Source organism: Copadichromis virginalis, linkage group LG1 (assembly GCF_057382275.1).
Source record: "Copadichromis virginalis isolate Kocher_CV1m ecotype Utaka linkage group LG1, C_Virginalis_male_GT1.1, whole genome shotgun sequence".
Classification (NCBI taxonomy): Eukaryota; Metazoa; Chordata; class Actinopteri; order Cichliformes; family Cichlidae; genus Copadichromis; species Copadichromis virginalis.
Genome location: NC_140618.1, coordinates 37,462,592 through 37,487,035, shown reverse-complemented (window position 1 = coordinate 37,487,035; position 24,444 = coordinate 37,462,592). Strand labels below are relative to the sequence as shown.

The window sequence follows — 24,444 nt, the reverse complement described above, 5'->3', positions numbered from 1 at the left end:
TAGTTTGGTCCTGACCAGGAGACTCACAGGTTTGAGATCGCTGGGCCAGGTGAAACAAAAACGTCTGAATGACAACAGTCACAAATAATTTTTTTTAATTTTTTCATCAACCCTGCCTTATCAGAGGGCTGTTTTATTTATTGTTGGATTACAAAAAGTTTTGAGGACTTGCAACAGACAAAGAAGGCTCAGAAATGAAGCAGAATCTTTTACTGTAGGTCAAAAAGCCACAATTGCAATTTCTGTTCAGCTAATTAAGAACCAGTCAGATGTTTACCAGCCAAAGTCTCACGACTCCCTGTGAGGGTCTGTCTGTAGCAGACGACAGAAGATAGATCCGCGTCACCTTCAGGTGCCGGAGCTGCGGGAGTCAGGAAATAGGATCCATCTGACAAAGCTCCAAGATTCTTTTCCTCATTCCTCATCTCGATCGCATGCTCTTTCTCTCTGTCGTCATGTTCAGTGTAGCACTCGTTAGGAAGATTTTGATTGGTCACACATGTTGCCAACTCTGGATTATGTCATTTCATCCGTCTGTCAGCTCAACTTCACGTGGAACAGGTTTGTTAAATTAGAAGACAGCGTGTAGCAGTGATACTGTTAAAACAGTAAGAACACAAATCATGTTTTAAACTTCTCACGTCTTTTATTTTGGGCCTGTTGTCATTTAATATCTTACTAAATTAACCCAGTTCAGTGTTTAAGTTCTTGGATTTATTCATTTTTCATGTTTCATCTTATTTTTTTACAAAGTTGGAAGAACGATGTAGAAGTCGAGCTGAAGTCGGCGTGCGTTCCACCGTTTATTTGCTCATGCAGAGCCTACGATTTTCAACTTAAGCAAACATGCTGCTGTTCAGTCCTCCAACATCGTTGTGCACCACCTTCTTCTTCTTCTTCATTTCGGTTGCGTGGCTCAAAACATTGAATTTACCTGAATAGTAAAATAATACCATTTTCCGTGAGAGGCTGCTCCGGCTTCATTGACTCTCTGAAACAATCTCTCTACCTGCTCAGATTTGGTCCCAAATAAACTGCCCCACTGACATCAGGAAATATGCATGAAGGCAGTTTCAACTCCTGGATCAAACCATTAAATTCTCCTTGCTGCTGCTTTCTCTTGAGAACTGGATGAACCCAGAATTGTGCATATTTAGAGAATTTCCTGTTGCTTATTTGCAGCACGCTTGGTGTTTCATGGCCTTTACACAGAAAAGAACAGTTCCCAGTCTCGTCCTCACAGTGAGGAATACACCATATAGTCTTTTATTTATGTTTTAAGGTTATTGAATGGAAATGTGTTTGTATATTATGAATACATCTTCCAACAAATGAATGCATTCTCGTTAACTTGGAATTTATCCATTCATCCAAAACACTTAGGAGTGGGCACCAGTTTGCCAAAGCCGTCACATTTCCTCGCCATCTTGAACACAGTAGCAGATATGGACAAGTCCACATACGTAGTATGCCAGCTTAGTTATTGCCAATATTGCTACTTAAAGTCAGCAAATTGGACATGTGGGAGGGAGAAAGCTGCAAAAGCTGGTAGTAAGCTAACATGGTGCCAGCTAACGTTGGGCTAGAGTGTCCTAAACATCACACTTTGATACACAGAGTTTATTTACTAAGTGTAAAAGTCCAACAATGTTAGTGAAACTGTCTTTGAAAAGGATCTAATGCCTGTAATAACAGCTAACAGCAGCTAACAGAGGCTAACAGACTCACACACTGGCAAAAAGCCTTACCGCTTACTCAGCGACAAGCTCAGGATGTTCTCAACAAAACGCCTCAGCGTCGCTGTCATTGGACAGAAATGAGCTTTGCTGACTCGTCTTCTCATTTTGGACTCCATGTCTCAGAGTAAACAGACGCTCAGCTTGAATTAAAGGGGCCAAGAAGACACAATTCAGTTGACTGCAGTCTGCTGACATCTAGCCAATGTATCTGCATAATGAAGAGCACTTGCTAGCTGTGAATACACCAGACTCTATAATCTAGCATCAGTGCAATCAGACATCAAGAAGGCATTATTAGAGGGAGCTTTTGGTTAAAGTTCAGCGCCTCTATAGGATCATTCCTAAAGAGAACATGAAAGCAACTTCTGACTGGTAAACATCTGTCATATCTGTGTTAACACTGTAACATGGTGCTGAGGTACATTACATTCTCTAGCATTAATCAGCTGTTAAAAAGAAAAAGCTGCAGTTCACTAAATGATCTTCCCACCTTCTCAGTTTCCTCAGTTAGAAAGCAGCAGAAGATTGTAAAGAGCTCAGGGTGGGAACCCTGTTTAACATCCCACATACAGTCTGCAGATTGATCACCATTACCCCAATAATTCAGTTATTGCCTTTTTTTTTTAATCCCCCCCGCCCCCCCGCCCCCCCCCCCCCCCCCCCAGTCAATAGGTGTGTGTGCGTGCGTGTGTGTGTGTGCATGCGTACACGTAACATATACACCTGTGGTCCTTATCATAGAGGTTGTCAGCTGAGCTCATTGTTCAAACAATAATCAGTGTTTAACCCGTCCCTTCTTTCCTCTGAGCTCTGCCTCGGTGATTTTAAACCTGCGACTTTTCCTCCTGGTTTGCTCGTCCAGTCACAGCCGATCAAACCAGGATAAGCTCCTACTGGCAAACTGGGAAAGGCTTAAGGCTTGGCTCATCCCATCTCCTTTGTCTGTTGGGTTTTCCCTTTTAAATTCATTAGCACACAGATGATACCATTGCTCACAAAACCTGAAACTTTCTTTTCCACTGCTTTGTGACGGGTGTTGAGTCAGGGGAGCTGTAGTCACCCTAGCACCTCATGCTCTGGGCCACATGCTGGTGTGCTCGGCTGGCTTTTCTGTCCTCCAAGGAACTGGTTTAAATGGGTTTAATAGACCTGTAGTTGGGATTTATATGGATTTCTCATCTGGGTTGAGCGGTTTCTTTCGTCTTGCTTGTGTAACTAGTGCGATGGCTGAAGGAGTTGTTGCTTTGGTGGCAGGTTTCTGTGAACATCACACACGAAGACTCTATTTAAACGTTTAAAATCGCCCACTTTCTTGCAGACACTGACAAACCCTGAATGAGTTTCTCCTGGTGTTGTTCACATACAGTATGTCATTCACCACAGGAACACAAGATGACACCTCCACCGTTGCAGTGGCCCCATCACGCTGGTGCACTGCGGCAGGTACGAGCACCCCGCACTCCCCCTGCCCCGCGTTGGCGTTTTTGTGTTGCAGAGTAACCGAGCGGCGTGGCCGGGTGGCCCTGCTGCAGACAGTAGACGTAGCATTTAACAGCTCCTGGCGTCTTTCTTTGGAGAGGTGGTGTCAGATTTGGGCTCTGCGCTTCCTGTTAACGTCCTGCGTCACTCTTGCTCCTTCGCGGGTTCTCATGGTTCCTGTTACCACAGCTGTTTTAATGTTGAGACGCCGCAAAGGAGCAACATGTGTGTTTGTGTGTTATTGCTTTGTTTTTCCTTTTTTTCCTTTTTTCTCTTGCTTTAAGCTTTACTAAAACGCTTGACGATCTGCCGCTTTTTCTTTTTCCCGACCTTTGGCTGTGTGGCAGCCAGGAGACGCTGCTGGCTGCTGCTTGTCATTTTAGAGTTTCCCCTCATGCACACATCTTTCCTCTGTTCCACCCGCCTCCCGCCGAGCTCTTATTTCTCCTCTCATCTGTGTCGTACTTCAGTGCTTCTCTCTCCCCCCTTCCTTGCTTAAAACCTCTCGTTTCATGTCTTTTGTACTGCTCCCACCCCCCTCCCCTCTCCGACCACTGCTCTGTCCTTTCTCGCTCTCCCTCTTCTTCTTTAGAGCCCCTGGAGGAGCACCACGTGGCCCAGTTGTTGAGGCGTTTCTCCACCGACCTCAGCCTGGGCCGCCACCTCTCTCTGGACCAGGCACTGGCCCACCACCTCCACCAGTGCTCCTACCACCTCCGCCTCTTCCGAAACTGGCTCATCTCCGGCCACGATCCCCTAGAGTACCTCCACGGTCAGCCCCTGGCCCCGCCCTCCATTCCCCAGCCTCATGCTCTGTTACAGCCACAGCTCGCGGTTTAGTTGGGACTGTGCTTGTTCTGTGGTTGACTCTCATGCTTTGCCTCTTGATGTTTCTGCATGCTTGCCTGTTTCTGTGGTTATGCAGATTGCAAGCTGGAGTCGTGTGAGCTGTCGGGGGTTTTGTGGGGGGCATCATTGTTTTGCAGCTACTGTCCTTCCTCTCTGAGGTGGTTGCTGCCTCTCAGGTTTTGATTGCCTTTTTCTTTAGAATAATATCACATTTTTTCCAATTTAGCTGAAACTACAAGTTAAAAGTAAGGTTTCACCTAACAGCCCTAAATAATCTCTCGTGTATGTTAATAACAGTTAGCACTGCGATTGCCATATGCCAGCCTGCCCTCCTCTCAGTAAGTTGTGTAGTCTCAGTGTCAGCTCGTGGGCCTCTGGTCACTGTCCTCTCATTGGTCAGTCACCAGATTTACTCCAATAAGCAGCAACACTGTTAGACTTTCCCACAGGTGAGTTGACGGCGCAGGCCTGTGCAGCACCCTCTTTGTACTGCACTGTCTGTTCAGGTTTCCATGTGCCATCACAACACACGACCACCGCCACACGTGTGCGTTTGGGGTCAGCTGTTCGGGTTCGTGGGAATGCCAGACGCCCTTCCACCTGACCTTAACCAGCATGTGATTCCTGCTTGTTTGCTGTACATGTGGCGTACACTCACCACCCCCTCCCCCCAGCCCGTGCAGCTGAGCGCAGTACGAACACCCTCTGTGGAGGTTGTGGAAGGCCGAGGCAGGCTGCAGTTTGATGCTTTGTGATTGTGAACGGCTCTGGTGAATTGCGGCTTGGTTGTGAACTAACAGCGGATGAAGCGCCTTGGATGACGAGTCGGGGCTGAGCTGCGGTCTGGACGGCTTTGACTGCTAACGTGCTGCTGTCGCAGCTGTGTAACAGGACTGAGCAGAAGGGCTGACGTTCTGTATTTTTTGCGACCTGCTTGCTTTTGCAAATCCCGCGAGACGTCTGAGATACGTAGACTCTTTCTGTTTTTGATATGGTGTCATGTTGTCTTGGCGTCCAGCATGGTTTTTTGCAACTTGCCTGGGTCGAAATACCACGGAGGCTGGCGGGAGTCCACACGGGGTTAGAGCCTGTACTGAAGCAGGAGCAGGATTTCAGAGCACTTTTTTTTTTTAGGTGTAGTGATGGGTGGCGTTGGGGGCAGTGGTGTTGGGTGTCAGCTGAAGTGGTTCTGCCTGCTCTTCTTCTGACTCCCTGGGCAGACTCAGGGCTGATGGGCCTGCTGGCTTCCTATCTCTCTTCTGCCGCAGGCTTTGAAGGATGCTCCATGGTGCCCTCCATCTATCCTCTGGAGACGCTGCACAACTCACTGTCTCTGAAACAGGTTAGCGAGTTCCTCACCAGCGTGTGCCAGAACGCGGGGGATCCACACACTAGGACCACCAGAGGTAAGACACACAAACCGACACACTCCTGTTTGTATTTATAGACATCGTAGCCACACCTGACTACGCTCAGCCTGACCTGCGATCCCTCCGTCTCTTTGTAGCTTTGTCAGCCATGTTTGGTGCACACAGCCAGCCGTCAGTAGACTCGTACATCCCTCAAAGGGTCCTCTCTTCCTCCATCTCGCTCAGATCTCGTTCTGACAGGCCTCCTTGGTGTGAGTATCGCAGCACATCCTCCATCTCTCAGGATCTGACATTTCTAGGTTTCTCTGCTGTGTCACTTCCAGACGTTTGGGGATTATTTATGGAAGCCAAGTTGTCCCTTACAGCCTGTTTTAAACTAAGCTCACAGTTTATGTCTGTCTTTGTATTTATCTATTTTTGTGATAAATAAAGACTGCAGAACCCAGTGACCCACCCATGTGGGTTTTTCAGGGTCGATATACTTGGATTCAAATAAAACTTTAATCATTTGTGATGCATGTGAACAGCAAGGAGGAAATAGACTATTTAAAACTATAGAAATTGGTAGTATCAGTAGTAATGATATTTATATATTGAGCAATGAGTGTGACAGGAACAACAGATAAAAATTAGCATCCTTCTAAGTCTGCCCCTTTTACACGATGAACCTAAGTGTTCATGTTGCGTCTAATTTTCTTGGTCTTCATAATATTTAACTGTTTCTTTGTTTTTTTACCACTTTCATGGCTTTATTAAAAAAACATATATTAAACGATTGTTATGACAATTGTGGTTTACCTGCAGTTGTTTTGGCTACTGGCTAACTTAGCCATTAGCGTAATTTTACCCTTTTGCTGTTTAATTTTATTTACACAACACCAACTCACAACAACAGTCGCCTCAAGGTGCTTTATACTGTAAGGTCGAGCCTACAATAATACATACAGAGAAAAACCCAACAATCATATGACCCCCTATGAGCAAGCAGTTTGGCGACAGTGGGAAGGAAAAACTCCCTTTTAACAGGAAGAAACCTCCGGCAGAACCAGGCTCAGGGAGGGGCGGGGCCATCTGCTGTGATTGGTTGGGGTGAGAGAAGGAAGACAGGATAAAGACATGCTGTGGAGGAGAGACAGAGATGTTAGCATAGGCTTAGCAACTGTAATCTGAAAACTGCTAAATACAAACCACAGCAGTCACCCAGGCTGATGAGGAGTGATCCCTAGAACCAGTGTGCACAGGCTTCCTCTGCAGATCAGACCTTCTTTTCTGTCCCTGCAGACAGCAGCGGTCCATCCAGTACCGTATCCAGCGCTGGGCCCTCCTCTCCCACCACGGCTGACACCTCCCCGAGGTTCAGCTTCAGCGATAAGATCTCCCTCACTCCTCAGAGCAGCGAGGAAACCCACTCATCTCAAAACCTTTCTGCTCAGCTGGCACCTGCGGTTGCGTCACCAGCCCACGAATCAACCGACTCTGCTGTTCCAAACCTCGCCGAAGTCCCTTTGACTCCAAATAACTCACCAGAAGATGATCCGGAGCCGTGTGCAGTCACCGACCAGAAGCCCGACAACCCTGCGCCACCGCTGGAGGTGGAAGAGGGGCCTTCGTTAGCTGCCGATCCCTCGGATCCCAGCCTCAGACCTCCATGCTCGGCTTTAGCTGAACTCTCTCTGGGTCGGATGGAGGGTTACTGCCTCCCGGGCTCCCTGCCTGTGCTGCTGGAGCTCAGAGAGAGCAGCAGCGAGGCAGGCTCCAGCTCCCAGACACCCCAGTCCCCAGAGGGGCCTGACGAATTCTTTGACACCCATGAGTCCATGGAGTTGTGGATGGACAGTCCAGAAAGCCTCCCACATCAAGAGACGCCCCTGGAGGCTGGACGCACTAACATGGGCGAGCCGTAGAGCAACACTGGGGCAACTGCTGTGGTTCCAGCATTCATCATTAATATGAACAGCGTAGTATTGAACTGAGCTACAACTATCCAGGCCTTCCCTTTTCTCTCTTGTGACTCTGATGAGTGATCTCGGGCAGCTCTGTGTTGGAGAATCAGATGACAGTGCCGTACATGCTGTTCATCGCCTGCTCGGCCCTCTGGTTCAGTCCATCCACAGGTGAAGATGGGACAGCTTGGAGAAGGTCAAGCTAAATAGAAAAGCTTTTTGTTACTGTCACTTGTTCGCTGTTATAAATGCCTTTGTTTGAATGATTGTAGACACGGGGTCTTAAATGTGCTATTAGGCTAAAAGCTTGAGCTAAATGAGGCTGAAAAGCTGCAGAAAATTGTCCAAGATGATTTTCTTTTTTTTCTTGATTTATTGTGACCATAAAGTTACTGATTAACGGAGCTTTAAATTGTGTTACGTGTGCTGGATGTATATCTACTCTCACAGTACCAGCTTTCAGGGCATGTTGGTGTGGCTAATGATCGTTAGCGATCAGCGAGCTTTCTGTTTGTTCCTCAGTACAGGAACTAAAAGATCAAACGCAGACTCTGAAAAATACAATCAGCAAATCTTCTGCTTTTCGTCAATCTGCAGCGTCCCTCCGGTGCCGGGCGTCCGTGGCACTGCATGTTTGATTTTTAAAGAGGCTGAAGCTGAGTGGAAGTGTTCAGTCTCCGGGTCAAACCGTGTGTGCACTGCTTACTGCCAAAGTCCTCAAGCCTCATTACAAAGTTAATATAATCAGTAGGAAATGATAGAGGAAATATTTATTTTGAAACGGCATCTAAAAACAAAAGTCTGTATTTTTAATACCCACACATCGGATATGGAATTGTACCACAGCTACTGTGTATATTTGTGTTTTTGTAAAGTCACGACGTGATGCAGGAAGGATCCGAAAGCTAATCTTTTATGTCATCACTGAACAAACGGGAGGGGCATTTTACATTCTGTGTGCTTTTTAATGTGGCGACCAGTTATGTAGCAGCCGTGTGCGTGGAGGCAGGCGCACACGCTTGATTCAGGTAGTCGAGGATGCTGATGTGCAATTGCGTGTTCAATCAGTCCGGTTTCATGTTACATCACAAAGTACTGTGAGTACTGTGAAATCCATGACTGTGAGTTTGGGAAACTCTGACCTGTCTGTGTGTGCAGAATAAAAAACGTGACACCAGTGTGGCCCTGCTGTCTTCTTGAGCTCATGTTCTTTGTGCACGATGGGTTCATTTATGTCCTTCTGACTTACTTATAGCGTGCAGGTTCTATCCCTCCGATATAAGGACGTCATCTTTGCTTTCTGCAGCTTCCATTTCACTCCACACAGTCACATTGAAGCTGAAGTTGCATGTAGCCAAACTGTTGGGAGCAAAAGAGAATTAAATCTCCAAACTAACGACCACTCAGGAACGAGCTGTCCCAGCTTGGCAGTGGGGCGAGTGCCCCCAGAAGTTTATTCTCCATGGTCACTGATGCGTTCCCAGAACAATAATTGAAGCAACATGAAGCTGTCGGCGTATTGCAGAACAGAATGTGGTTGTGTGGATCATTCATGCAAATGGGGAACGAAGGCCGAATGCTCCAATCCAACAGAGGAGCTGCTGCACCATCAAAGATGGCGCTGGCACGGCTGGCAGCCTTAACCCAATTTCCCTCGGGATGAATGAAGTATGATCAATCAATCAAAAAAAAAGACCGATGCTGGTTGTGGTAAAAAGGTGTAATAGTGTTAGTGTTAGTAAATGCCTGTTAATTTAAATTGACTTGAGACAACTGGGGTGGCTTCGGCCCCCCAGCGACTGTAAACTGGATACCTAAGAAGATGCTTTCAATCTACTGCCAAGCCGTTATTCAAGGTGTTCAAGTTGATGTCAGGACTTGCAGGTTGTTCCACTCTAAACACAATGTTGTTTTCTTTATTATTTTTTTCTCTATGCATGGAGCACGTTGTAAATTTAAAAAAAAAAAAAAAGTGGGGGAAGGTTCAGAGGCTCCAGCGCTCTCCAGGACTCTGAGTCTCTTCCTGAGAATAAATGAGCTCTGAAGTGTTCGCTAAGTAAATGTGTCAAAGGTAGATGTGTCCTGACACCTGGAGTTACCGTTCTCACAGTGTATGTTGTCACCGTGGAGGTCAGCGCTGTGAGTGATGAGCCGGAGAACAGAAGTGCAGAGGAACGTAGGCATGGGGATATTTTATGAATGGAAAAATTTCATCTGCACCATTTCCAGGTGTTTGATGAACACACTCAGGTAAAGAGTAGCACGATTCTCTCTTAAATGTTTTCAAAAACTTCTTCTCTTTTCAGGAATACAAAGACCTCTCAGTCACCAAGTTCTGTTAATGTCCAGGGTTGCGATGTTCAGGTGATGTGTTAGAAAGTCCATGAAGTGAGGTGTATTTAAAGTCATTGTTGCGTTGCTGCCATTGTCTTTAGATTTTTCCTTTGGATTTCTGTTGAGAGTATTTTCAGCCCAATGAGTTTGGATAGAAAAGCGTATGAACTTCTTTAAGTTGCTTGAAGATGTTTCACCTCTCATCCGAGAAAAAGCTTCAAGCAACTTAAAGAAGTCCAAGCTCCTTAGACTACGATGACCTGGATGACTGAGAACCTTCACTGACTGTAGAAAGATGTTTTCTGCTCTCATTGGTTCAGCCCATCGGTCTTTGGCAAGTTGTTGCACCTCCGTCCTGGAAAGGACCCGATATTTTTTGAACATTAGATTTTCCCGAAGTCCTATATTCTAGGACCTAGAATATAGTTCCTCATGTATCCGCCTGCCTGCCTGTAACTGTTGTGTCTATCTATCCTCTAGCAGAGCCAGGACCAGAGCTAAGTGACTATATTTGGATGAAGTTATTAGCTCGGCACCCCGTTCAGTCAAACCAAAGCATTAAAAAGGAAAATCACCCAGTGTAAACTTGAAGGAGTGCTTCTGTATCAGCTGTTTTATATACGTCAACTTATCTTCTGACATTCATCACCATGCAAGGCCTGAAACATTAGTGATTTATTTAAAACTGTAGTTTACTCTGTGCTGCTCGAGGTTGGCTCCAAACGTCAGTCTATGTTACAATGGTAGTTAAAGTCTTACAGCCCAGTACAGGAGCAGTTCAGGCTTTAATGATAATTACTGGTGTCCCCGTTGGAGTCTGCTGGGCTTCATCCACTACTTCAAGTCGTTAAACTGGACCTTTTTCGGGTTTTGGATTATCTGACTAATACTATGACCTGCTGTGTGCTACAGACTTTTGTGTGAGTATAATTTGTCTGTTACTTGGTATTAGCCTATATGTGTCTGCTGCACCTGTGCAGTTTAGTAATGCAGCTTTGCTAACTAGCATGCTAACTCCACACTTTCATTTGTAAGGTAACTTCTGCCTCCAAAAAAAAGATTTGGACAAAATCCTGAAGTTTCCAAAACAAATGGGAACATCATGCTGTCTGTGGATTCACTGACCTTTGACAGGTCAGATATGACGGTTTACAGTTAACAGGCTTAGAGTAACCAGCTAGGCACAAATCTGCTTCAGAGGAGTACATGGTTCTTTCCAGCTCCAAAGCAAAGGGAAACATCCACATCTATTGTTCCCTCTATTCTCCAGCCTGATCCTGTGACCCAGCGAGTGATGTCATTGCTGCATCCATTCATCAGCTTCTCACAGCGAGGATTGTCCTCCAGCTTCCGGCTGCTCCTTCCCCTAGGATGGTACCATCTTCAGACTCCACGGTGTCTGGGAATCACTGCCGTATCTGTTTGCTTTGTTTTGGTTGATAAATGGCTCCTATCACCAGTGGAGGGCCTCGGCACTCCAATCCAGCATACTTTGTGGCTCTTTAAAAAAAAAAAAAAAAAAGTTTAAAGGGTTCATCAAGCAGAACGAAGCCCAGATTGTTCCAGTGTCTGGACCGCAGAGTGTCAAGATGAATCAACATAGCTAAATCCACACTAAGGCCACGAGGAAGGAAAAGTAGTCTATGAGTGGTTCATAAACTTAACCATTCATCACTTATAAAGGCATATAAAAGTGTAAAGCCTTAAACAAACTGACTCTATTTAATTAGAATATATTAGGATTTCTTTTAGCTTTTACAGTAACCAGTTTCCATGGCTCGCGGTTCTCACTGCTTTGCACCTGAGAGTTAGAAACCCCTTAACAGCACGTGGGGTGTATCATGTGGGGCATCACTGGATGAACCAAGGTTTTAATGGTTTGATTACGATGTGGTTGTTTCAGAAGCTGTGTCTGACATTAGTGGTGTTATCTGGTGGTTTCCACCCATTTTTACTGAGAGGGCAGCCAGAGCTGGTCCGCAAGCATGATTCAGACCGAAATAAAAGGTTTTGACAGGGCAGTCTGAAAGCTTTGTTCTCTGGTGATGAACTCTACTGATCCTCTGACCTTTTCTTATTGTACCAAGATAACTAATTGTCAATACATTAATGTCTTCATAGAGGACGACTCCCAATTATTGAAAAACATCTCCCCATAAACAAGCTGGACTGTCATGATCCCCAGAGGATAAACCATGGTAACGTTTCTATCAACATTGTAGTTTTTTTGTTTCAACATCAGGCTCGTTCAACCTTTAAATACCAACACTGCCGAAGTTCAGAGAATCCAAAATATACTTAATAGAATTTTTACCCCTCTGCAGTAAGAGGCTGAAGAATGAAGTGAGGTTGGAGTTTCACCCCATCCATGTAACTCCTGAAACTCTTGAACGAGTTCAAATCTGTGACCTCAAGGTGAGAGGTCAAGTTTTCTAAAAGTCTTCAATTCAGTTTTAATTATATAGCTCCAAATAATAAAGAAAACCCCAACAATCATATCACCACTTATGAGCAAGACCTTTGGTGACAGTGGGAAGGATAAACTCTCTTTTAACAGGAAGAAACTTGCAGCAGATCCAGGCTCAGGGAGGGGCGGGGCTAAAGACCCACTGTGGAAGAGAGCCAGTGATCAATAATTACTCATGATTAGATGCAGAGTGGTGTACGAACACATGTGAGTGTATGAAGAAAAAACACCCAGCAGACAAAATGACAAGCCGACACATTTTCTTTCGGTAAATGATATTTTTATTGATCTTCACCACACTTTTCCCTTTCAACAATAAATCACTTTTCTATTTGACCTGTTTACGCGTTTAAAGAGAGATAAAGAGAATATTGCACTTAAAACAAGAGATGGAAGTAAAACCATGAAGCAGAAAAGGAGGGAGGAAACAATCACGAGGCTTTCCTTACAGCACAGTGCCTCCTCAGTACCAGGCAGCTTAGCTTCTTAACTAGCATAATTTAAAATAGCATCTCTATGTTAAGTCAGGTTTGTTTTCAGCTATTACGATACAGGAGAACTCAGAAGGAAGGTACACATGCACGCACAAGCAGGGCTCACTGGAAACCAACAGTCTTTATGATTTATGAGTCGTTCCACTGCAGATAAGTATGAATGCCACAGATACTGACTTTTTTAACTTTTGTTTTTTTGCACATGAAAATAGAGCAGTTAGCTGTGTGTGTGTTAAGCTTTGACTGAGAGAAATGTGAGTAACAGGAAGTCCACTATAGATAAAAATGTAGTGACGTGAGCGAACTGAGTCCCTCGTGTCTGGCAGTCTGAGTGGTTTGCTTATATGTGAGTAGTGCGTGATTATAATATTCCTTTACCGCAGGAATGTCAGCGTCACTGAATGACCCGGCAGCGCAAAGAGTTAACAGGAAAGTTTACCCTAGTCAGCTGTAGGCTAAATGTAATTATACATAAAATTATATATAACCCTCGACTCCATATCTTTGTCACTTCTGTAAGTTGTTTGTTGACAGAATGGCAGTCAGACTGTGTCCTGTCATTCAAAGAAAGAAACCGCTGACTTTAGCCTGCACACAGCTGATGTGATGTATTTCAGGCTACGGTGAGGCCGATCTGGCGAGTGTGACTCGGGTGTACGGTACGATGCGCAGCAAAAACCAAGGCAACCCGGATATCGAAGTCCTCTACGGAGAACGTAAAGGTAATCTGCATCTTCACATTCAAAGTAAATATGAGCCAATGATGCCAGCGTCTGTCGAACACGCGTCACTAGCTGAGCCGAGGAGACATAGAGGGGAAAATCTGCGTTTTCGTTGCGGATCATAAAGTAGCAACCCTGGTGAGGCCTGTTGGTCCTTACATCTGTTTGATTGTTGGTTTAGTTCCTGGTTAAAATCTATTAAATTGCCCCAAAAAGTATCAAAATATAGAAATCATCATCGATAATACTCGACCAAATCACATCTACGTCTAATATTAAGGTAATGAAGTGCTATCCAAAAATGACCACCAAGCTATGGCCGGAAAAAATTTAATACAAAATCAAATGCAACAAGTTGATTGTGGCTAAATTCAACAAAAAATAAAGAAATTGCACAATTTATGATGGCGAATTAATAAAACAAGTCCAGTTGAAGTCTAGCACACTTCTTTGTGTTTCTTTGAGTGGCAGCTGAAATACTGATTGGGTGCTTTGAAAGGTGCCGTTTTACCCTCACTATGTACAACTCTGACCTTTTGTGCGCTGACAAGAAAACATCAGAGGAGCCAGCGATGTATCGCACACAGGCGTGCCTAACATTTCTACCATCACTTTCTCTTCCCTTCCAGCACAGCAGGACAGAAAGGCACATGTGGGCGACCGTCAACCAGGCGAACGCGCAATCTCTCCTTACAACCACATGTTCCTATCGTTGTAATGGAATACATTCTTTAACACAACCTTTGTATCGACACAGCAACAGGTATGAGGTTACTCTACTCTAATGAGTGCTATTTTCTGTATGTAAAGATATAAATATGTAAATACCAAAGATCAGATGATTCTTTTTAAACTACATCATGACCTCCACCTACAGCTCTCTATATGACCTCTGTGACGATATGTTGACTGGAAATACACCAAAGACTACAGAAACAAACGCAGACAACTGATTTCTCAAATTCACTGTAGGAAAAACAGTCACTGAGAAACTGGAACAAGTGGTTTTCACTTGGAAAGGACTTTAGAAAGAGCACAAGTCACTACAAGACAGATTATCTTTGAGTATGAGCGTCCCTATAGCTACAGCAAATATACTGAAAAGCCCGAGTGGACCTCTGGGTTTCTGTTTCTCTACGTCAGCGGGAGCCCCGAAGAGACGGAAATGGAAACACAGAGGAAATTCATCACAAACTCTGTTGTGTGGTGATTTACACACTGCCTAACAGTAAGGAAGGGAATCAAACGGAAATGAAAATGCCAAATGAACAAATGTGGAGCTAGCGTCTGTGGCGACCCGCCCGTGAATAACGGAGCAGCTGAAAATATCGTAGATCTTCTCCGATACCACAAACGTGATTTGTTTGACTTGCTTGTTGTTGGCTTTAATTGTGCTTCAATTAGAACCTATTCTAAGTATTGTTTTGACAATACAAAGGGGCAAAAATCACTGCGTTATATAAAATAAGGAAAAAATCTGGTTAAGGGACAGAAAATAAAACTCTTCCCTTCACACGACAAAGTATTAAGATTGCAGTGAACAATTAAAAAAAACGACTCTGTTATACAAATGGTGATAGCCACAACAACCCTAGAAATAAATAAAAATCTAGAAAACAGAGACAGTTACCCAGATCTGTTTCACACAAATGGACTCAAATACAAATAACTGGGGCAGATACATGTTTGCATATCGGGCTATAGAGAAGAGTAAATAAAAACCGATGTACACTGGGGAGGCCAGTAGGAGAGGAGAGAGGAGACAAACGCTGGATCTTAAAACTCGATCTTGCAAGCTGGGAAAGACTCATCCTGCATGACAACGGTGCTGCTGGAGGCCAGAACCATGATGTTGAGCTCCTGCTGCCTCTCGTGCGTCTGCTGGTACCATTCACGGGTCACCTCAGTGTCGTGGGTGGGGATGAGCGTCACCTGAGAGGGAAACACAAAGGAAAGTGCGGAGGTGTAGTCACCAGAACTGAGAGTACCTAGAAGATTTTTAAACTTGTTACACTTTGAAGGATTGTGTTTTTGCTTTGATGCGGTGAGTGCGGTCTAGTTTTAGCAGTACTTGCTATAATGTGAAGTTGCGGTCAAAAGTTTGTAAACACTTATCGTAGACATTAATAATGTCTTGGTAATTTGGGGCTTCTTTGAACTGTTCTTTTTCAAGTGTGGAGTGATTGTGCAGCACGCATCTGCAATGACTTTAACAAACAGGAGTTGGGTGGATGTTTGAACGGTCCTCATGGCACAGGCCTGGGTACCATCGTTAGAGGATTGGGTCTGTGCCAACAAACTAACTTGTTTAAGGCCACGTCCACACTAATACATTTTGGTTTGAAAACGCATCTTTTTCTCTCCGGTTTTGGCGTTCCGTCCACACTGTGATGGCGGACGGCATCGTACAGCATTTGTTTTGTTTGCTCTCAAGCCCTATTAAAGATTAATATCAGTTTGTACATGTTCCAGATAAAACTCGGCACTTTTCCTCGACATTTTGCCGCGACGTCTCAAAGAGCCGGAAAATAAACAAACGTCAGACGGAAAAGACACAGGTCAATCATCGTACTTTTCACGCATACGCAGCACAGCAACGTAGCGTTTTCAGTGTGGATGAACACGATTGAAAACGATAGTGTGGACGCGGAGTGTTTTTAGACGAAACTGCAGTTTTCCAATTTATCCGGATTAGTGTCAACGTAGCCTAAATAAGCTCTACCAATTCTGCCAGGACAACTGATCGAATATTCAGTCAGGATTATGCCCTGAGCTTGCTGGTGTCTACCAAAACCACTGAGTCAGGAAGCAACTTGCTGAGAAGTAACCAAATATTAGTGTGAGTGTATATGTACTTTTTACCCTCAGCTAACCCAATTATTCTTCTTTAAATGTATTAGAGATTATTAAAGATGTACTGCTGCACCATTCTTCAAACCTGGAAAGACAACAGTGCAAACAAATCAATAAAAGCTTGTAATTACCATGACGTTCATGCCAAGTTTTGACCACAATTGTACAAATTCATGACGTATGTTTACACTCATATAGCTCAGTGATGTCACTTAAGCTGGCAAATGTAATTGTTTTAACCTATTTATGAAGCTAGCAGCTGTAGTAGTATTCAGCTGTCCTAACAGACCGCATATAAAACATGGCCAAAGCCACCGGAGTTGAGCGTTTTGGTTTGGAAGGACAAAGAGGTAAATGACTCTGATGTCTGATTGTTCATGTTACCCGACAGGAAGTGAATGCAACCGCTGAACAGCAGGATCACGGAGAATATGCTGGCTATCTAGTTTTCGGCCTAGCGCAGATTGTTGTTGTCACCTCTTTGGCTCTGACAGCAATCAGAGATTGTTAAATGTCTGTAGACATCAAACAGGTTTCTGGCACAAAAGAACACTGGCTGATGTCCAACTTAAGGAAATTTGGGCTTAGTGGAAAACAAAAGCATCACCAGCTGCACACCTCAGTACGTAGGTCGAGTAAGAGATTGAGGTGGTCAATAAATGCCACCACAAACCTTTGAGATTTAAAAGTGAAAATTATTGTGTTTATATTTTTTTATCAAGTCGATAACCCCAGTATTAACCTTAACCTAGCTCTACATGTTGGAGGTCAGGAAAAAAAGAATAGTTTCTTCTGTGTGTCAATTAGAAAGATTATATTCTTTGTTCCCTAATTGCCAGAACTTAATAGAGAACAATGTATTAAAAACTAACCCTAGGTTAGAGTCAGGGTTAGGGTCATCAGTGATGACTTAAATCGATGGGTTAAAACACACGTAAATAATACCTGTAGGTTTGATCCCCACTGAGCTTTGCCGTCCAACAGTGCATCAAGGACTCCTCGGCTCGGTTCGCCGCTCGCTGCATCGTTGCCACTCACCACATAGTATGCAGAACGAATGCGTTTGAAAAACTCTTGGTCCACATTCTTGGCACTGCAGTGGTTGGGAATGTAAGTCAGATCCACATAAATGGGTTGGCCGGGAGCAGCCACAGAGCCTGACTTCTGAGAACCTGTGTGGGTAAAGAAGGCCAAACCATTGTTCCCTTTTGTGTTGTGTAAAGAGTTAAGATGTTATGTTTTCAATGACATTTGCTCACCTGAACTGCTTTTGACACCATTAGTCAGCCCTTTGCCAGGGTTGTAGCTTGACCTGGACAGGTCGTCATCTTTGGAGCCCTGTCCATCTGAAAGACGAGACATCCGCGAACTCTTGTCGGCCTCCTTCTTTTTCAGCGAAGCACTACGAGGAGACTGCGTCTGTTTGACAGGCATAGGAGACCGCTTGCGCCTAGCTGGTGATCCTGATTTGGTTTTGCCTGCAGTCTTCTTTAAGCTCTTAGTTTTTGGCTCTTTCTTCAGGGAGCCGTTGTCTAAAGAGTCGGGATCCACCATGCAAACGTCTGGCCGTGGGGGGTGTGGGGAAGGATCCATGAGGGGAGCAGGAGAAGGATCGTGGCTCCTCCTGGAGTTAAAGTGGTGGCTGCCTCCTCCTAGGGCAGCTTTATCAACTGGCATGTAGTCAGCATCCTCATCTGAGTCCATGTTCCCTTCAACAGTAGCTGAAGGGTATTCTTCACTGCCCGGGGGTGCATCCGAATCTGACTGGGAGGCCAGAGACTCGCTGACCGAGGTGGGTGGAGTGTCCTCCGTGGCCAAGCCTAATCCTGCTGACATCCCACCAGTTTGGTGCAGAGAACTGCTGTCCCTGCTGTGGGATTGGTGTTGATGGGCGTGTTTGTGAGCCCTTCTCTTGACTGAGAGGTCGTGCTCGTCACCCTCTTGCGACTGATCACTTCTGCGGCCTTGCTCCTCATCGTCCTCGTCACTGGAGAGTTGCCGCATGCAAGGGTTGATGAAGGAAGGTGAGAGGTCTTCTTTGCGTTGCCTGTACTCAGAAGACGAATATCCGGGAGAGGAGCGGCTCGTATAGGAGGAGGTGGCTCCTATGGGTGCATCCCGATCGCTGTCGTCATCGTCGTCCTCGTCATCCTGCCCTCCCCGGCTGCACTCCTCCCCGTAGAACGGTGAACGGAACGGCTGATCAGTTGAGGAGAGTGAGAGCGGGCGGGCAGGATGCTCTGGCTCCATCTCGCACTCTTCTTCAAACTCATCATCGTGACGGTAATGAGGGGGAGAGTCTCCTGGCACCATTCCCATCTGGGATTTTGGCATTTCCCACTCATAGGAGCTCCTTACATAACCTGCTGCTCCCTCGTGTGACACCAGCTTGGCTGAGCCTAAAGCTGCACCAGTTACTGCTGCTGCAGGTGGGAGCATGGAACTCGTGCTGACCTCCGTGGGCCCGTTCACTGTGTCAGGCTTGCTGGTCTGAAGCGTTGAGGGAGTGTAGGAGCCAAGAACATCTGGAAGCGCATCTCCTGGCTTTTCAGCGATGGGTGGAGCAACAGGCTTGTCAGAAAATAAAAGGCTACTAGCCAGGCCACTAGAAGGAGACCTCCGAGTCATCTCACGCATATACGCTTCCTCGTCCTCTTCTTCGCTGCTTTCGGTCTCCTCAAAGTAATGTTTGCCTTCTATGTCTGGCCGAGGCGAGGACGTGACGCCAAACAGAGCAGCACTAGCTGCCTCCTTGTCCTTGGAGAGCTCTGAAAGTTGAGAGAATGGTGACGCTGCTGTGGCCCCAAATCCAACAGCTGTGTCTAGCTGGGACCCTTCAGACCACTCAGGCTTAGAAAAACACTCAGGTTGAGAGACTTTATCTGTTAGTCCACCTAATGAAGTCATGTGCTCCTTCTTGTCATCAGTAAAGGTACTGGACGAGAGGGAGGGGAATGATTTAACCTCTTCAAAAGGACTGAGAGGTGAGAAGCGGGCCAAACTGGAGGTAGTCTCAGCTGCACTCGTAGCCGTAATTTGTTTCTCAGTCACTTCTAAATAGTCATCTTTTGCGACAGCGGAGCTGGAGAATGGAGAATCCGTAATGGGCGAGTGTTCATCTTTGAAGGAGGAGTACTCAAAGAGAGGCTCGGCTGAGGCAGGTGTCTCCAGCTCCTCTCCGAACTGACGGCTGGTGGACAGAGACCCCGAGGTGGAGGAGGAGTAGCTGTAGGCCGAAGAGGAGGAGAACCCAGGGGCAGCGGTGGTTGTGGTGTACTGGAAGCTTGTGTCCAATGATCTCTTACTCAGAAGATCTGGTGTCTTTTGTTTCTCAAAATCAGAATCAGCTCTGTCGTTCTGGTAATAGTTGCCGTCTGTTGATTTCAAGGTGAAGTTCTCTCTTGCTTTGTCTGAGCTTTGACTGGGCACAAACGTCTCCTTCTCGTCACTTCCGCTGCTGTATTCAAATCCTGATGAGTAGCTAGAGAAACCTGCAGCCCCTAAATCCAGTGGTTTTCCGGTTAGCGATGACGAGTCGGCCTTGGTTTTATCTTCGACAGTTGTGAGGGAGCTCGAACTGCTTCCTGTAATAACTGGCTTCCCCTGACCGCTGTTACCATATCCAGCCATGGAAACCATGAACTCAGGCTTGTCTTGGCCAAGCGTTTCACTGACCGGACTTTTCACTTCCTTTTCAGATTTCTCTTTGGCACCTTTCTCAATATCAGAATCAACAGCACCTTCATCCTCTTCCTCCTCCTCTTCGTCATCTTCCTCTTCTTCGTCGTCATCAACAATATCATCATCATAGTCCTCCTCGTCTCTCGCCGTTAGCTTTCGCATATCAATCTCCAAGCACGCACCTTTCTCGTTGTAGGCCGAGGCAGCTAGCTTGTCTACACCCGACGCTGAGGCCTCTGTGCTGTCAGTCGGGACTCTGACGTCCTTTTCTGATGACAAAGAAGTGGTCCATGCCTCAGGTCTGTCAGCCATTGAAGGGAATCGACTACTTTCACTGTGTTTAGATGTCTCCTTTTCTTTCACCTCTTTTTCGAATTGAGCTGTAGCTGGAGTGCTCTTGGAGTCTAGCCACGATAAGGACTCCTTTCCATAAGAAACAGCAAATCCCTCGTTTTCTGACATCTTATCCCTGACTGTGAAGGGAGGCTCATGTTTTAGCAGATCTGTGCTGTCCTTTGCTACGTCTTTCTCCACCTTAAGGACCTCTAAGGACTCCTGACGAAATGAGTCAGAGTCAATTGAGCTTGTCTTGCTGTCGTAAATGTCACTATAAGAGAACGTTTTGCCGTGCACATAGGGAGTGTCCTGTCTTACATATGAGGCCTTTACTTTACCCTCCTTCTCGGGAAACTCGTACAGGTTGAACTGAACACTTTTTTCAGGCTCTTTAATAGTGATATCTGCTTTTTCTGCGCTGTCTTTTGTAATGTCAGCTTCGGCGCGATCACTCAAAACAGGCTGAGACCCTACCCTAACTGGAAAGTCGTCATCTTTTTCATCTTTGTTCGAATACGTCACGTGAGGTTTGGGTTTCTCCTCTGTGGCAAAGGCCACATTTGTTTTGCCTGAGCTCACAACTTCCTTTTGAGTTCCTGCAGATTTTGCATCAAAACTAAAGTCATCATCTAAGAAGCAACCCTCTTTGGCCTCCATAAGCTTTGCCTTGACGGTAGGCTGTAGATCCTTTTTGGCATAATAATCGTCATCCTCCTCCTCCTCAGATTCTTCAGATGCTTCAAACATGGTCTTGTCACCTGACACACCAATGAAGGAGGTATTGTCTGAGATGGTGACTGATTTCTCTGTTTTCTGGATGTCAGCTTTCGTGCTGGTCACTGCCTCGTCTCTGTCTTCTGTCCTAAAGGGCTTCTCCTCCGTTGGAGAGTAGCCGCTGCTGGTAGGCACAGACTGTGTGGGTGATGCAAGTTTCATGGTGCTATCGTCCGGACTTAGGCATCTTTCCTCACTCTCCTGCCTGGAGTGGGACTCTAGCCCTGGGGAGAATGATGAAGGAGGGGGTGATACAGGCTTTATTTCAACACCAGTCTTAAATCCCTCTGCAATGAAGAGGTTTTCTTTGACAGACTGTGAGGGTGAGTACTGTGTAGTGGAGAAGGGAGGAGGAGAAAAAGTGGACGAGGGCGATTTCTCCTTCTCCTGGAGCATCATGGAGGCTGCATGTTCGTAGCCCTCTTGAAGTTTACCCAGAGGGATGTCAACGTTTGGGGTCTGGTCCTCATCCTCATCCTCGTCATCATCTTCTTCATCCTGGACTGATGGGACATTCACTTCACCCTCGATCTCAGGGATGTGGGGCTGATACTCATCAGAGGAAGGAGACTTAAAACACTTGTCATCCTCTAGAGAGGAGGTGGGTGAGATGGTTCCTGCTGAGTGGAGATAGTCCTTCCCTTGGGCAGCCTCTGCACGTGAGGGGATGCTGTTGATGGTATCCAGCAGGAGAGAGTTCCGCCCAGCCTCCTCGGTCTGGGGCGCTGTCACGGAGGCAACGGACTGGTCTTCAGCTACAGATGTGGCAAAGGATGACAGTTTGTCATATTCTGTGATGGATGTGGCTGAGGAGATGTGCTCCTCTTCAGCAAGAGGAGCAGCAATGATGGTGGGGTAAGGTGCAAGCTCAGGTTCGGGACCTCCCATAAAGGCTTTGGGTTTGACATCGGCAACGTCAGATATAGCAGAACTCTTCATCTCCTTTATACCGTGCATCGAATCAAAGGTGCCGGGAACGTCGGGAACAGAGATGTCATAAGAGCCCACATCATAGTGCAGCTGTGGAATCCTGTCCTCGGTATCCTCATGGATCTCCTCATCAGAGATGGTCTGTTCAGTCTCAGAGTATCCGGGTATGGTTTCATCTTGGATAAAAGAGAACTGCTCTGAGGCAGAGGCTGCTATTGCCTGTGCAGTTGGTAACGGTTTTTGCGATGGCTTGGTGTCCCACTCCTTTGCTTTTTCCTTTTTCACCTCCTCAGTTTTATACTTCAGGACCTCATCGTCTTCTGTCCCTTCAAGGTCAGCTTTCTCGATTACATCGCCCTCTTCCTCTGAGCTCTCGCTCTTCTTCGATCTATCTTTTACATCATCCTTTATGGAGTATTTATCATATTTTTCCATTTTCTCCTCTTCGTACTTTTTATTGGAACCATCATCGCCGTAGTTCTTCTTTTGAGTAGCCGCCACCACCTGTTCTTCCTGTTTGACTGGAGATTTGGGCAAAGCAGACTTTGTCTCAGTGGTTGAGGCTGTGACTTTTTCCTCAGGGAAAACTAAGGAAGAAACTTTAGCGTCAGAGTGCACTGTTAGCTCAGGCATGACATCGTTCTGGATCGGTTCTGTCTTGTGTTTGGACAGCTCCTCTTGTTTCAATGCCTCAAAGTCCTCAGTGAGGTCTTCGGGTGAGGACACAATGGATCTGTCAGCCAGAGCTGCTGCCTCAACCTCTTCAGGCACATTCTTTAAAACTGGTTTTTTCTCATTCACTTCCTCCTTCACTGCTTTATTTTTGTCGCTTTTAGGTTTAGCCTGAGTCTTGGCCTTGTGCAAAGTTTTCCTCACCTCAGGGGTTAATGGTTTCAGGTCTGGTTTTGTGATTTTTCTCAGTTCAGGTTTACTTGGATCTTTCTTTTTGTCCTCCTTGGCTTTGCTTTCTTTCTTCTCCTCCTTTCGTATGTTCTCGTCTTTCTTTACCTCGCGTTTCTCTTTCTTCATTTCTTTTTTCTCTTTGTCTTTTTTCTCATCCATCTTTGATGCTTTCTCTTGCTTGGCAGCTTTTTCCTTTGATATTTTCTTTTTTTCCATCTTGTTAACTCCAGGGGCTACTTCACTGTTTTTCTGTTGCTTGGTGGCTTTTAGACTTTCACTTTTGGGTTTCTTCTCTTCTTTCTTTTCAGCCTTATTTTCTTTGCCGGTATCGCTCTTTGACTCTTCCTCCGGTCCACTGGCTTCTTTCTTAGTTGTTTTCGAATGTGGTTTGGGCGAAGATTTCAGACTCTCTTTGCTATCAGTTCTTGATCTTATTTTGGTCTGTTTTATGATGGGAGGTGGTGCGCCAGATGATATGTCTTTTTGGGTAGCCACTGGGTATCGCAGAAAGTCCAGGTGCTTTAGTTTCTCTAGGCCTTCAAATATTTTATTCTGTGGTGCATTTCCTGGGAAAAGCACACGGACTATCTTTTCTGTTGGATGATGAGGAATCCACACGATGAGAGCTGTGACTGACGTTAAATAGGGGACCGATATTTCTCCTTCTTTTCCGTTCGGCATCATGATCCCTGTCTTGGCCTTGCTGTTTCCGGCCCATTTCTGCATTAGAAACTGCATCTCTTTGCTTTCTTTTACGGGGTTTAGAACATACATGTCTAACTTTCCCACACCTAGCTTGTGGAACAGTGTGATAGGTTCAATCGTGTTGCTTACTACCCTATGAAGAGGCTCTGGTGTGATGCCAAGCTTGTTGAGGTACTGCAGTGTCAGAGATGCTTCCTCAATGCTTCGCTTTACCTTAAGGGTGGACTCGGGCATCCGCAGCTTCTCCGGGACATTGAAAAACACAATCCCGAGCTCGGGGGAAATAAGGTTCTTCATCCAGTCACCGCTGCTGCTGGAGCCAGAGTCTTGGTTCCTCTCTTCCTCCTGCTCAGCAATCTTTCGCTGGAACAGCCCATTGATGCCAGGGAGGTTATCTGCGCCAATATGGGTAAGCAGGACAGAGTCGATCCTGTCCAGGTGCCGAACCAGCTTCCAGAAGCAGGACTTCCGCTCAGACCCACCGTCCACCAGGATGTTGAATCCATTGACAGCAAACAGAGCAGAGTCTCCCCTGCCTCCAGGGAAGATGTAGCAGCAGGGTTTGGACAGCTTCAGAAACCCACCGGAGGTTGGGGGCTCCAGAAGGTCAAAGGGTGATGGCACATCCACTGTCTCTGCAACATACTCTGTAAACTCTGTGACTCCGTCCATGTTGGGGAGGTGGGGTTCGGGGTTCAGGCGGTATTCCAGAAGATTTAGGAGTGACTGCTGCTCCTGGCTTTGGCCCAGGGAGGTCCAGCCCCCTTCTCCCTGACAGGAAACGGTAAGCTTCGACGGTTGCTCAGAAGAGGCCCTGGACAGGACTTCAATCACCTTCAATCAAACACAGGAAGAGGGAAACATG

At 45.9% G+C, this 24,444-nt stretch overlaps 2 protein-coding genes across 11 annotated transcripts in view; one reads left to right on the top strand and one right to left on the bottom strand.

Moving 5' to 3' along the window:
- ppip5k1a (diphosphoinositol pentakisphosphate kinase 1a) overlaps window positions 1-8,557 on the top strand; it is a 30,022-nt gene extending 21,465 nt beyond the window's left edge. For 3 of the 9 annotated variants that reach the window (XM_085461446.1, XM_085461481.1, XM_085461463.1), the window contains 5 exons: window positions 3,123-3,182; window positions 3,811-3,990; window positions 5,336-5,473; window positions 5,575-5,688; window positions 6,719-8,557. In XM_085461446.1, coding sequence (XP_085317572.1) covers window positions 3,123-3,182; window positions 3,811-3,990; window positions 5,336-5,473; window positions 5,575-5,688; window positions 6,719-7,341 — 1,115 coding nt within the window. In that variant the 3' untranslated portion in view covers window positions 7,342-8,557. The remainder of the gene's footprint in view (window positions 1-3,122; window positions 3,183-3,810; window positions 3,991-5,335; window positions 5,474-5,574; window positions 5,689-6,718) is intronic. The other 6 variants (XM_085461489.1, XM_085461514.1, XM_085461508.1 and 3 more) reach the window with 3 other exon arrangements.
- A 3,882-nt stretch (window positions 8,558-12,439) lies between these two features.
- Window positions 12,440-24,444, bottom strand: part of map1aa (microtubule-associated protein 1Aa) — a 62,013-nt gene continuing 50,008 nt past the window's right edge. For both annotated transcript variants that reach the window (XM_085461426.1, XM_085461433.1), the window contains 3 exons: window positions 17,510-24,413; window positions 17,196-17,422; window positions 12,440-15,329 (listed from right to left, as the gene is read on the bottom strand). In XM_085461426.1, the coding sequence (XP_085317552.1) occupies window positions 15,174-15,329; window positions 17,196-17,422; window positions 17,510-24,413 (7,287 nt within the window). In that variant the 3' untranslated portion in view covers window positions 12,440-15,173. The remainder of the gene's footprint in view (window positions 15,330-17,195; window positions 17,423-17,509; window positions 24,414-24,444) is intronic.